General features: G+C 37.5%; 1 protein-coding gene across 1 annotated transcript in view; it reads right to left on the bottom strand.

Moving 5' to 3' along the window:
* Positions 1-14,267, bottom strand: part of LOC126976292 (odorant receptor 4-like) — a 28,146-nt gene extending 13,879 nt beyond the window's left edge. The window contains exons 1-4 of the mRNA XM_050824564.1: positions 13,604-14,267; positions 6,308-6,485; positions 1,656-1,752; positions 815-919 (exon numbers count right to left, since the gene is read on the bottom strand). Coding sequence (XP_050680521.1) covers positions 815-919; positions 1,656-1,752; positions 6,308-6,485; positions 13,604-14,267 — 1,044 coding nt within the window. The remainder of the gene's footprint in view (positions 1-814; positions 920-1,655; positions 1,753-6,307; positions 6,486-13,603) is intronic.
* Positions 14,268-14,816: the final 549 nt, after the last annotated feature.

Below are 14,816 nucleotides of genomic sequence, written 5' to 3'. Positions count from 1 at the left end.
ATAACATTAAATACACCAAAGTATAATATAGGTATCATTATAAGAACAATAGAAATTACAGACAAATGTGGCACTGTGTGAAGATTCGGTGTACAAGTACCTAGACGGCTAGGTAGGTTTTACATCGTCGCCTATTTCAGTAGATTTAGCAGCGCCATAGACATTTAAATAACTGGGTTTATGAGAATTAACATCATATGCGATGACCTTAGATTAAGGATTGGTATCCGCTGCACACCAACTAGATACCGCACCACCTAAAAACAATAGCTTTTTTTTTTTACAGCAACTAATAGATGCTTGAGTGCGTACCATCTTGACACTCAATGGCATCTTTCAAATTTTGTAACATAGGTACGCTTCGTGTTATTTTACATTGAAATTAATAAAATACAAAAATACATAGTGATATGTGATCCCAGTGTCTTTCTTAAATTTCTTGTTGTATTATTTTTAAAAAGTTTTACAACGCAACCCGGCATTTTAGTTTAAACTATTAGTAAAGTTTAACAGAACATGTGGCACGTCAACGTCTCACATTGTTGGGGACTGGCTCGAGACTTGGGTGTAGTATTATTTGCCGCACTTAGCGACTACGCCTTCGGTATCTAGTTGATGTGCAGCGAAGACCAATCCTCAATCTAAGATTCTGGAATCACCAAGATAATATCATCCGAAACATGTTATAAGTATTATTCGGTCCTATTAGTTCAGTAGTTTCGCAGTATAACCGAACAATAAAAACGACTCACCATTTTTTAGTATAGATGTATAGTTTCAGTTATTTAAACAGAATTAAGGAATTGAAACTTACTGAAGTCATGATCATATCACCAAAGTAGCATAAAAGTGATATCTGAGAAAAGCTCATCAGTAAAAACGTGAAGAACGCGAACACGGCGCCGATATCATTTATGAACTGAAACCACGAGATAATGTTTTAAGAAATTACTTATTAATTATAAACCTTTTGAAGAGATTCACTATAAAAAAAACTACGAACTACTACTACTATAAGAACTTATGAAGGCATCGGGTATTTTTAGAGAATCTTAGGCAATTCAACAAACATTAAGATAGTTTAACCCTACAATAGTTTGCCTGGTTGATGCATCCGCCATATAGGTTTGGCTTTCATATTTACTCCTGTTTCTTTCTTTTCAGAATCCTTTAGGCAGTGTCAGATTAACATCAACAGAGCTGCGTAGCTGGCGCGTCATTCCAGAATGGTGTCAGTCTCTGGCTTTCCAGTCCATAAACTGGCCAAGGTCTTGTTTTCTCGACTTATTTGTTCCTAAGTCTAAGATTCGTCTAGGTCCTGAGTCCTGATAACCTTCACCGTCTCCATGGATAAATGATTCAAACAGTTTATAGGTCAACAGCTATGCGATTATTTCCACCACAACCTGTGATATTTGTAATGTGGCACTCAGAGTAATAAACCTGGACTGTTTTCACTATTTCCGTTTTTGTCATATTATTTAATAAATCGGGTATATGGGAAAATGAACACTTTTATTTGATATTGTATAACGTGTAATAAATAATGAACTATAATTGTGCGACCACTTAAGACGGACTTCCATACGTATGTGGTCATTGTCCTTTAAACTAAATTAAATGGACAACGTAATGATTATAAAAATGTTACGTACCGTGATATTGAAGGCACTGAGGCAGATCAGAAACGAGCTTATTATTATATTGCAGAGAGTCGACGGGGAATACATGACTTCCACTTTGTTTACCAACCTGTAAAAAAATATTTTTACTCCGATCTCGAAAGAGACTGTTATAATGGTATTTTGCCGGATGAAAAAATCATATTAATGTTTCAATACTCTGGCTACTTTTCATGTCCAAGCTACTTCAGTTGGTGCTGGGGCTGCTGTATAAGGGTTTGGCTGATCAGATTTTTCTAGGGCAGGGCAGGCGAGTCATACATAGGTCACAAGCGTATCCTACGACGCAGTAAGACACGTTTGTGATGTCTAGTATTAACGCTTTTAATGTCTTTTTTGAATAATCTGGATGATAAGTATAATACAAACATTGTTCACAACGCTTTAATTCAATTAAATGATCCGTTCTAAGAATTAACGGTTTAAAAAAGTGCACGAATCGCGCAGAAATCTGTTCCGGCGTGACAACGAGACGCAGGGCAGGACAGAGGCATGTCTGCGCCGAACGTGGCAACGCCGCAACGTACGTAGCTCTTAATACGTACCTACATTTGTTACAAAATCTGCTCTGCCCTGCGCTTCATGGACCTGCGTCGTCTGCGTCTCAGCATACGCTTAGCTTAAATCTTTGTGCCGTTTAGACACTTGGCCCGAGGGGCCCAGAGGCGTGGAGAATGTACAAAGTAATATCTACTTCTCTAGGCTACGTGGTACTTGTGTACTCTACTAACTATACTACTATACTTATTCTCGAAAAAAATATAATCAAATCTATTCGTTTTTGTTGCAAGTAGTACCTAATTGGAAAGGTTTAATTAAACAAAAAATATAAATGTTTGCTTAATATACAGGGTGGCGCAATAGAACGTGCATATTGCATCATCTTTTTTCGCGGGGTAGAAAGTGCGCGGGCGGGGGGAGTCTGCATCGTTGGGTAGGCGGGCTCATGGAGTTTTAGTCACTATGAGTCACTTCGACGGGAAGCGTCGCGCATTTTGCGTGCGCGCATTTTACGAGAACTCTCGTTCATACATCGTTACTAGGCGTTTATATTGTTCTGAATATGGACTACGGCAAATTAGTGAAACTCCAAGTGCTAATTTAATTAAAATATGGGTACAGCGTTTTGAAGAGACTGGTTCAACGTTTAAACCACAAGCAAAAGGTCGTCCAAGAACATCTAGGACCGACGACAATATTGAGAGAGTTATGCAGTCTGTACGAGGAGATCCACAAATGTCTACTCGCAAGGGATCGTCTTTTCGGACGAATTTTAAACTTGGATCTTAAACTGCATCATTACAAGCTGCAGTTAACACAAGAATTGAAAGAGTCTGACTTCGGAGCAAGGCTCGCATTTGCTAATGAAATGCTTAATCAATTTTCCAATTTTGACAATATCCTTTTCTCAGATGAGGCCCACTTCCATATCAACGGGTTCGTAAACCGTCAAAATTGTCGTAACTGGAACAGTGAGAATCCCAAATTCAAGCACCAGAAACCACTGCATAGTCCTAAAGTGACAGTATGGGCAGCAATCTCTGGTAGAGGAATAATTGGACCGTTTTTCTTTGAAAATGCGCGGGGGCAAAACGTCACTGTTAACACCGAACGCTATGTTGCGATGTTGGAAGGTTTTTTGGCTCCAGAGCTTGAAAATTCAAGAATAGTGAATTCTAGGACTTGGTTTCAACAAGACGGAGCTACCTGTCACACATCAAATGACTCCATGGCGGTTGTGAAACAGATGTTCCCTGGCAGACTGATTTCGAAAAGAGGTGATATCCCATGGCCCCCACGTAGTCCAGACGTGACGCCTCCTGACTTTTTTTTGTGGGGATACCTCAAGAACAAAGTCTATAGCAATAATCCGAAAAACATCGATCAGCTCAAGGAGAATATCCGTGGTGAAATGGCAGCAATTACACCAGCATTACTGAAGAAAGTTTTCAATAACTTCCGTTTGCGATTACAGGAGTGTCGTCATAGAGAGGGTCATCATTTAGACGATGTTATTTTTAAAAAATAAACTTCAGTTATTTCTTAATAATACCTCAGTTTTATTTTAACTATACCTTTTGTATTTATTTTTTAATCAATATTTTAAATATGCACGTTCTATTGCGCCACCCTGTATTTGAACGAACTGAATATTGGAATGAAAATGAATATACATACTTTATATGCACATAAGAAACATATGAATACAAAATGAGACCAAAAAAGGTGTAACAAAAGGCCAGATTTAATCAGATTCGTCTATACTGCTATTTTCACTGTCGTCACTGCTATCATCACCTACATTAATAATAAGTTCGTTTTCTAAAATATTATTTATTTTCACATCTCTTTCATAATCTTCCCTTATTAATTTAACAGTTCTATTCACAACCTTTTCCCAGTCTCCTTTAGTCACATGTTCACAAGCTTCTTCATATATTTTTAGCATTTTTGTTGTGGTAAATGGGGTCTTCTGTATTGCATCTTGCAGCATATCCCCTAATTTGAGCCCAAATCAACTCAATTGCATTATATTCTCAGTGGTAAGGCGGTAACCGTATAACTCTGTGCCCATGTTCTAACGCTATTTCGTCACTGACGTATCGGATCTTGGTTTGTTTGTTTTCTTTTATAAGACGTGCTAAGTCCGCTTTTAACATATTTATGTTTGCATCTACGCCATGTCAGCTTTCTTTCGAGATTGGGCAGGTGGCTTCTAAATTTGCATCAAGTGGTATGGGGCGTTGTCCGTAATTATAATAGATGGTTCAGGGAGGCTACACAACATTAAGGTAAACCATTCAGTAAACTTTTCTCCATTCATTTCTTTATGATAGTCTCCAGTGGTTATTGACGCAAAAGCCATGAGAGAACCTTCGACAAACCCGTTGTTGGTTCCGGCGTGACAAATTATAAGTCACGATCCTTTTCCAACAGGAACTTTGGACGTAGATGCTGCAGTGTCATCAGTCCAAGAACGGTTTACAGTATGGTTAGTATTAAGCCATGTTTCACCCAAAAACACAACATTTTGCCAATGTTCAATTTCTTTCACTTGCCGTAAAAAAACTATATCTTGCCATCACGATATCAAATCTTTCCATCGATATTTTGCGTTTGTTACATTGTTTATATCGAATTCCAACGGTCTTCAAAATCTTCGTTAAAGAACTTTCCCCACCGAAGAATAATTTAGCTTCCTTCAGTGATTGCACTAACTTTTTTCTTGTTGGATACTCCTTCCGTTATTAGTAGCCGTACACATGTCTTCGGATGGCATCGGCATCAAAGCTATGACTGGTTTTGTTCGTTTTTTCTTTTTTGGTGTGTGAAGTTTATTTTCTTCTATGCCAATCTTGCCATATTTTTCTTTACATATTCGTCTAACAGTTCGTTGTCTTATATTAAGCGCATCAGCTAAGCGTTCAACCACTGACGTTATAGGTGAAATTGGCCCTCCATTTTGAGATTCACGATCGAAATAGTTACAAAGGCGTATAACGAACTCACGTGTCTGACTGTTTAGAACAGTTCTCTGCGTACGTTCGGTCATATAGATGAAATCCATAACAAAAGGCGTAAACAGAGTGCAAATTAACGAGAAAAGGTCAACAGTAATGGAGTATCAATATCCGATATCAGTGACAAGCACTTGTAAGGTAATGTTAATTTATCTAATGTTTGGTACATGGTGGGTACATGTTTATGCGATCACTTTTGGACAATTATGAAAGCATTCTCAAATTTCGTTACACGAAAGTGCAAAACAATTATGTGATGGTTGACTTTATTGCGATAAATAGTGGTAGAAGTGCGAAGTTGCCAAACCAACCTGCCTATAAGTCATCCAGTAAATAAACATAGCGGTGAAGTTATAGTGAAACGCAATCTCTGTTACCTACTCGGAAATTTATTAATTATTAATTTATGCAGCCATTAATTTATCTAGCCTATAACAATTTACTTATACATTGTGAAACAGGCCCTTAGTGCAAAAGATTAATTTAGGGTGACCAGAGCAATGCTTTGCGAGAATACCCATACTACGCCATAAATCGCTTTGAGATGACTTATGACTCAATTCTTATTATTGGTAATCTACTCAGTGTCTTTTTAACAGTCTAGTTTTGAAGCTGCAATACTGGCAGCATTACCGCATTGAATATCACGGCTGATCCGTTGACCGTAGTAGCTTACAACGCTTGGGGTTTCCAGTAGCAACGTATCTATGACAATATAATTTTACAGAATGTATATTGAAGTTATACTTCTTAAGGCGTGTTATGAAAACATTATTAGAGTGAAATTTTAAGATGCGCGCGCATAACTGTAACACAAAAGTAACACGATGAAGTTGGTTCTTAAGATAGTCTGACGTTTGCGAAATTCGTTATTTTTTTTGGTTTTTTCGTCCATTATAAGGATAGGCAAAGGGTTCAAACCCGTACAGTCGTATTCGTTGCAAGATTTTTACAATATAATAGCACGAGGAACAAATAATTTTAAGGATTTTTGCTTAGTTAGGCCAAAGAAGTATTACTTCTTGCGTGCATACATAAGTGCACATACACTTTTTTTAAATATATCATTGTATGGCACTACATAATTTGTATGCTTAAACTTACTCAATCAACTCCTGATGCCTCAGCACGCAAGCTCGCAGCCGCTTTCTCGTTTCATCATCATCAGCGGCCACAACATCGGTGAACCGTCGCGACAGGATATCGAAATTTATACTTATGTACATACAGAACGAGTAGAATAACGTGTCAGGTCCGAACACATTGAAGCATGATATTATTGCTAAAAACCATAACATATTTTTAGTTCCATTAGAAATACCATGATATTATCATAATAATTATAATTAAGAACGACAGATTTGTGTTTTGTCTTGGTTTGGTAAATGTTGATTCAGGATCTATTAAGGAGGGGATTAGTTAGGTAACCTCCACGAGTGCCTAAATGCTAGGGACCTTTAATTTTCTGGTGAAGAACTAGTACTGAAGCCGGTGCAACGTCGGTAGATAATGGCGAATACTGCTTGCAGATGGCTAATAACCTGATAAAGCGTTCATCACCGTGTCTCACTGGTGCAGCAGAGAGCATCCAAGAGGTGCAAGAGAAACCTGGAGGATATGAGTCCTGGGGCTAGCTCGATTAGGTCTCCAATAGTTGCCGGCTTGAGGGCGACGGAGGTAAGGAGCGTTCCTCGCCCGAATAGATAGGCCGGGGTGGTAGCGCGCCGTGAGCGACGTGATTGAGGATTTGACAATGGTTAGGCTACTGACACTGACGGGACCTACCCCTAAAAGGCGTGGTTCAAGACCCAGCGAGAGCGCTGTGAATACGCAAGTGTTTGAGCATTCTTGGCCCAAGCTTGTTCTTAGTATACGTAAACGACCTATGCAATTTTAAATTATATAATGGAAAAATATTTTTTTATATTTTGTATTTTCTTCCGGAACGCTGTTTGGGACGTATAGTGTAGCTCAAGATGGGTTTAACGTTGCTAATAAATGGCTTAAAGAAAACCACCTGACCTTAAACGTAGCTAAAATTAAAATAGTCCATTTCTCTATGCGCAACTAGTAAGACGAAGACTCCTTACAAAGCACTGTTTCACCAAATGACGGTCAAATCTCAGCTGGTATTCACCGATGCGTTGAGAAAGTAACATCCATCAAATATCTGGGGGTAGTTCTTGACCAAAACTTGACATTCAAGCCCCATCTAGAATACCTGTCAGGCCTAGTACGTAACCTTATTTATTTTTTCCGGCGATAACGTCGCTCTGCCGATCCTAACATCATGAAAATGGTATATTTAGCGATATGCCATACTATTTGAATTATTGCATTACGACAGGGGGTGGTGCTGCAAATCTCACATTCTCTTGGTGGAGCGTGCACAGAGGGCTGTCTTGAAGGTATGTTGTTTTAAGCCTCGCCTGTATCCCACAACAAAACTCTATGAATACTGCCAAGTTCTGATTGCCAGGCAACACTTCATATTGGCTATTGTTATCAAACAGCACCCTTTAACAAAGTTTAGGCCAGACTCTACTCGCCGCAATCATCTTGTGGCAGTATCTACTAGAGTAAGGACATCATTTAGCCGCAGATTCTTTCTTGTGTGGACTGGACCTTTTTAATAAGCTCCATAAGGTATTATGTCTGTATGGTCTAAATATGTACAAATGTCGATCAACTACACACGAATGGCTCCTTTTGCAAGACTACTGTCACACAGAGGGACTTCGGGAGGTCTTGGATGGTTAGCACACCTATAAACCGAGAACACCCTATCGCACGCATGTTTATACATACACCCTCTCTGGCTCAAGAACGTAGAGCGATGTTTTATCAAAAGAAGACGGAAGCCTCAATTTTGCCAGCGAAACTTAAAAACAAACAAAAACAGAGGAGTTTGCAACGATGGCAAGAACGCTGGAGTACTACGAGTAAGGGACGTTGGACCTAACGGCTGATACCCGAAATTTCACCATGGGTTAACCGCAAACATGGGGAGGTTAACTACTACCTGACCCAGATGATCTCTGGCCACGGATGTTATAGACAGTACCTCCACAGATTTAAACACGAGGACTCTCCAGATTGCCCTAACTGCACAGACGCATCCGAAGATGCGAATCATGTATTTTTTAAATACCATCTATACATAACCGCTCGGGCAAATTAGAGAAGACACTAGGTACAAGCATAACACCTGATAACCTTATCAGCATAATGGTTACTTCTGAAGTAGCCTGGGATGCAACCAATGCACTGGTTGCACGCTGCATAAATATTAAAAGATTTGCGTAGGCCAAGAAAAGCCACTGCAGTAAACTTATAGTTTGTTTAGTTGGAGGTAGCTTTTGCTTTACCCGTGAAGAAATGCCTTGCGGCGATTCCATGGGGACTAGGAAGATAGAAGAAGAGGCGGTTTTTTAGTCGGTATTGGTCTTCAAACTGAGCCCGACATACGAGATCAATACGATCTTATGATACGTAAAAGTATTTTTCCCTTGCAAAAAAATAAACATACACTCTCTCCCCCACGAACACACACATAGACATACACACTCTCCCTCTCACATTTACCTCTATCCTTTTGATTTTCATTGCTTTTCAGTCACTGTGTAAAAGTGGAATCCTGGTGACCAGTAATACAGGTATTTTATTACCTACCACAGGCACCAGCGATCCACGACCAAAACAAAAGTTTTGGTCGTATCCCCTGTATTTTTAAGTTTTCGCTGTATTGTAATTTTGGTTGTTGGTGAGAAATAAAAAGTTGATCTAGTACTTCCGCCAATGGGTCCGTCTAGAAATACATACAAGTTTTAGTGGATGAAAGCCCACATAACCCCTTCATTATCCTTTGCAGGGGATTTGCGTTAGGCATTTCTTGTATATAAAAAAAAGATGACAAAGAATTACGATTCTAAATAAAATCTTTAAAAAGAGATCGAAAGTAGAAAGGAACCGTAAAGAAGTTGTTATTTTTACTTCTTCAGGAAATAACAAACGAATGTTAATTTGCTTGTTGTTCAATTGTGCTTCCATAACTATCAGCCATTCGAAAATCAAATCTGAGAAGAACGGGAACAAGAATATCATCGGGTCTCTTTTTATAAATAAATCTAATAATAAAATATCCTGAGGGTGGTCGCTCTATTCCTAAGCTGTGGCATCATTAAGAAATTCAATTATGTTATAGTAGCCTTCACCAAAGAAAGGTTTATTTAGCAATAGTTTTGACAATCGTAACGCATTTGTTTTTTATATTGCCTTTCAGATTCTTTCAGTTTTGCTTAATAGCTGATGGAATTACTTATATATCTACATCACGATATATTTATTTATAAGGTGAACCACGGACTAATCTATAACAAAGATAAAATAGAATAATTCTAAATTTGTTGCCACTCCGTTGTTGAGCTATTTATCCTACTGTTATCAAAGAATGCTTAACAAAGTGGTATTTCATGGCAATGGTTTACAAATCACTTTATATGATAATCATTTATTCAAACAAAACAAATCTTTTAACTGTTTTTATGATACTATGATTAAATAAAATTAAAACTTTCAGTACAGGTAAGCGTACCAAGAATACTGGCAGTATGTCTTGTTTTTTTCAAAAAAATAAATGAATGGGAATTTGTTTGAATTTAAGTGCGTTTTTATTGCTACGTTTAGTCTTGATTTTATAATTATACAAATGGGTTAAGTTTTCTTTAGTGTTAATTCCGCTAATATTTGTTTTTAATCAATTCGACACGTGTTTCAAACAAATATTGGTGGAATTAACACTAAAGAAAACTTAAATCATTTGTATAATTATTGATTTCCGCAAAGTAACGCCTACTATTTTAGTACTACTAGTATTTTACCAACTATTTAAATAAAGTTAGCGACAAAATTGAATTGTTCGATATTCTTTACGTCATGGAGCGACGTCATTTGACGGCAAATGAAATGCAAAGAGCTGTAGGGATGTCGCAAGCGGGATGTTATCAATCTCAGGTATCTCGGCATTTTGGCATTCATTGAAATGTTATCTGTCGTTTATGGCAGCGCTACAATAATACAAGGGAACCCGCTGAACAGCATTCAGGCCGTAAAAGGAGTACAAACACGCGGCAAGACCGGTACATACAACTGACTGCAAGACGCCAACCGATGTTAACCGCTCGAGAGATAAGTTTGAGGCTACAAAATTCAAGTGGTGTTGATGTAAGTCCCCAAACTATGCGAAATCGACTGCATGAGTACGACCTACGAGCTCGACGCCCAATTAGATGCCCACCGATACGTCACGGGAATCGCGCTCGTCGAAATGAATGGTGTAGAGAACGCAAAACATGGACCCAGGAACAATGGGATAAAATTTTGTTTTCCGATGAGTCGCGATTCGGGTTTAGGCCTGATACAAGAAGGGTACGAGTGTACCGTCAGCCCGGATATACTGAAAGGCTCAGGTGCATTCAGGAAGTTCATCCATACAGCGGCTCAACAGTTATGGTATAGGTGGGTATTATGAAGAAAGGCGAACTGAGCTCGTTTTTGTAAATGGAAACATGAACGCTAAAAATTACGTTGAGGATATTCTCAGACCTTATGTCCATCCATTTGCACAAATCTTTGGCTCCGATTTTACGTTAATGCATGACAATGCGCGTTCACATACAGCTCGGCGAACCAGTCAATACTTGGCAACGGAGAACGTCCGGGTATTGCCCTGGCCTGCACAATCGCCAGACCTCAACCCCATCGAGCATGCTCCAGAGACGTGTTTTGAAGGACTTGGACGGAGTGACAACAACCCAACAGCTGAAGGATTTGCTACAATTCCATTGGTAGCGAATACCGTAAGATGACATAAACAGTCTAATTAATTCAATGAATAATCGTTGCCGCCAAGTTCTGAATAGCAGAGGAGGCCATACTTTGTATTAAATTATCCTATTCTTTCACAATAAATTCATTTTCTTTAAAAATTTCATTTTATTAAAAAAATGTTTAGTTGCTTATCTACCTTAGTTTCTGCAGTATATTCGAATATTTTTAATTTCTGTTATTAAAAGAACTTATAAAGACAACAGCTGTTATTTTTACATCATAGGACCCTAAAAATATTATTTTAAAAATAAAATATAACGTTATAATTCTAAAATTTTAATTAGTACCTGTTGCTTAGACTTTTTTGATGTGTGTTTTTAAGCTGATTTATTTTATTATTTTTACCATTTCCCACCATTTTTGGTATGAGATCTAATGATAAGAAGTATCTAGCAAAAACTAATTACAACTCTTTTGAGTCGACATTACAATACAGGTAAAGTGATAAAAATAAATGTAAATTAAAAAATAAAAAACCGTCAAGAGCTATTGAATATAGATATATGGATTAATCCTGTGATTAATTCATACAAACTGTACATAAATAAAGGTATAACGCCACTAGCCGCAATTCACAACCAAATGGCATTGTATCTCATTAGATTTTTCTTATGACATTGATACGCCCTGCCGATTACAAAGCAGTGCCACTCAGGATTCTTGATTAAACCCAAATCTTCTGAACGGCACTACAATTGCTTTCGTCATCTTGAGAAATAATATGTTAAATATCATTTTGCCAGTAATTTACGGCGCCCTTCAGACCGAAACACTATAATGCTTACACATTACTGCTTCACGGCAGAAATAGGCGCCGTTGTGGTACCCATAATCTAGCCGGCATCCTGTGCACAGGAGCTTCCCACAATAGTTCTGATATTTAATTGCTCTGTCGAAAACTGAGCTTATGTATACGAAACACAGTATACTTTCTTATCATGCATTTTATATAATTAGCTACAAAATGGCGCTTGCTACAAAATGCAATGATTTATTAATTGTACTAAAAGACACCATGGTCAAGTAAATTAACCTATGCCTATAAACTATCATAATAGGTATAGTGTTTTTATCTTTTGAACATACGCAGGAATAATTTTGATCCTAAAACAAATATCAGTGATGCAACCATCACAGAATTTGCATTAAATATAATTTTAATGCATGTTTATTTGTAAAAGGACAACGGGTTATGTGAATCCTGATTCAGATACAAAAAACCGGTCCGCAATAGATCCGGTGCTTATTTTACGCCAGTTTTAGCTGTCGCAGTCTTGATCAACATTTTTTTAATAAATGTTATCAAGCTATTCTTTTTTTTATGATTTTAACACCCAAGAATGGAAATAGTTTATGAGATGGGTAGGTATATGATCGTATTTGTATTACCATTTGGCGGCGAATAGAAAATTTACTGTGTCAAGTCAGTATGAACTTAACTCGAGAAAAATTTCGCGTTATTACTTTTTATGACTTTCGATATCATTTACGTCAACAGGAAATTTACGATCGACTTCGATTGGCCTTTAGCCATGAAGCCTCATCTCGTGCCACTGTTTACAACTGGTTAAATGAGTTTAAACATGGTTGCTCTAATCTGACCGATGATCTGTGTGAGAAAGAGCCTTCTACGGCTACGACTAAAGATAACATCAGTGTTGTGCGGCGTATAATAGTGACCTATCAGAAGATTCGGACTCTCTAAGGCATCGGTATGAGTTAAGTGCAAAAAATGCTCTACGGACATTTAGCGATCAGGAATTTGACCGAGGCCTAAAAGGTCCGTTGTGGTGACTCAAATGCTATGTTCAACGTACAGGTGACAAAGCTTGATTTACTGTTATTATTCAACAAAAAATTTGCTCACTGGGTGTTTCTCAAGAACTTGCCAACTAAAGTGAAGAGAGGTCGAAGCGTGGGAAAAAAGATGGTGGGCTCGTTCTTCAGAAAACCGCAACTGCAGAGTGGTACACTAACAATTCATTGCCACTTATCTCGGAAACAGTTTGGAAGAAAAGATCTCGCTTGAGGCTTCGCACACAGCCAGACGAACGATCCACTATTTATCGACGTCACACGTGGAACTACTGGACCCGTATAGGCCCGATCTCGCACCTAGCGATTTTTATTTATTCCCGAAAATAAAAGAATAATTTCGCGGAAAACGTTTTGTGGGCGCTGAGGCAGATGTAGCTGCGTTTCGAAAAGCCTTCGGAGATACCCCAGGCCAATGGGCTTCTTCAGTTCACTTTGAACGCCCAGTTTGCGTTCAAACTTCGTAGATTTATCGAGGACCGATACGTTAATTTAGTATGTGAAATTTATTTTTGACATACTCTTGTAAGGTATTACTTTTCTTTCATTTCAGTATTTGCATCACTTTACATACATTGTGATTAAAATAATCTGTATATACAGCCTCATCGTTTTACAATATATTGATTTAAAAGAATGGTAATGAGCTTATTGCCATTTCTTCTTAAGTAAATTAGATTTGAATTGAATACTTACTTGACCAAATCTGATGAAAATACACTAAAGGCCACATCATCTCCGTGAAAGGATTAAAAAAGTATTTAACAAGGAACGGTAATTTTTTAACTGTTTCGCCGTAGTTATACACATCGTAAGCCATAGACAATAGAGGCAAAGAACAAAAGACTAATACAACGACTACCGATGAACATTTCATTATCAGAATCACATTGTGTAGAGTTTTTACTGATTTCTTAATTATATCTCTATCCTTCACTCTGTTAACATAATCTTTGGTCTTAGTCCCCACTGATTCATTAGTGTCTTTATTATCGTCGTCCAAATTAGCTAATTCCACAATATCTTCGTTAATCTCTTTAAATTTTTTAACGGTTGCTTTAAGGATATTTCCTTTGCAATACAGTGCGGTGGATTTAGCACTTGATAATAGACAGATCGTGGTACACGGTGCTATTATAGATAATTCGTCAAAACTTTTACCGATACGTAATCCATCCAGCAACCAGAAGAATTCTGCAATGACATCCATGTATAGCCACGCTAAATTAAAAAAGAATAAGCTGTCTATGGCTAGTCTTGCTGCTTTTGATATGTTTTTATCGATAACGTTTATTCCTGATAGTAATAAAGCAAGTTTTGTCAGCTTCAAGGGATCATCAAATGTTTGTTGATAATTCATTTCAATGAAGAAAATGTAATTACTGCCTGCGTTGAAGTATTTTTTGTAAATGAAATGAACAATAAGCAGACAATTCTTTAAAACAATTTTTAATTACTGGGCTTAAACTTAAAAGGGAATAAAAGGTTTGGCTTCAATATTCCATTTGTGTTTAAGCCACATTATAATTCTCTTTGGTCCGTCATAATGTTTGATTAGAGGTTTTTACTAGCAATAGTTTACAGTGGACATTCTAATTGTTATTTTGAAGTACGTTTCAACTTTGTGTGTTGTTTAAAATAAATTTTATTATGGCTTTTTAATACGACATCAACATTTGTTTGTGTACTACACAGGTATCGGCCAGCGACTTCTTTTTACACTAGTATAAGTATATACTTTACGTAGCAAACTTTATTTTTGGTTAGCCGAGTGATATTATCAAATTGTAGCGCATTGTTTGTTAATGCAATTTATGTTAATTTAGATTGATACCATAATGTGTGTAGCCTTATGCGTTTAGTAAAAAGTTCATGTTTTGATATTATAGCCACTAAAATTTCATTTATA

This window comes from Leptidea sinapis, chromosome 40 (genome assembly GCF_905404315.1).
Source record: "Leptidea sinapis chromosome 40, ilLepSina1.1, whole genome shotgun sequence".
NCBI classification, from domain to species: domain Eukaryota; kingdom Metazoa; phylum Arthropoda; class Insecta; order Lepidoptera; family Pieridae; genus Leptidea; species Leptidea sinapis.
This window is presented reverse-complemented; position numbering and strand designations above follow the sequence as displayed.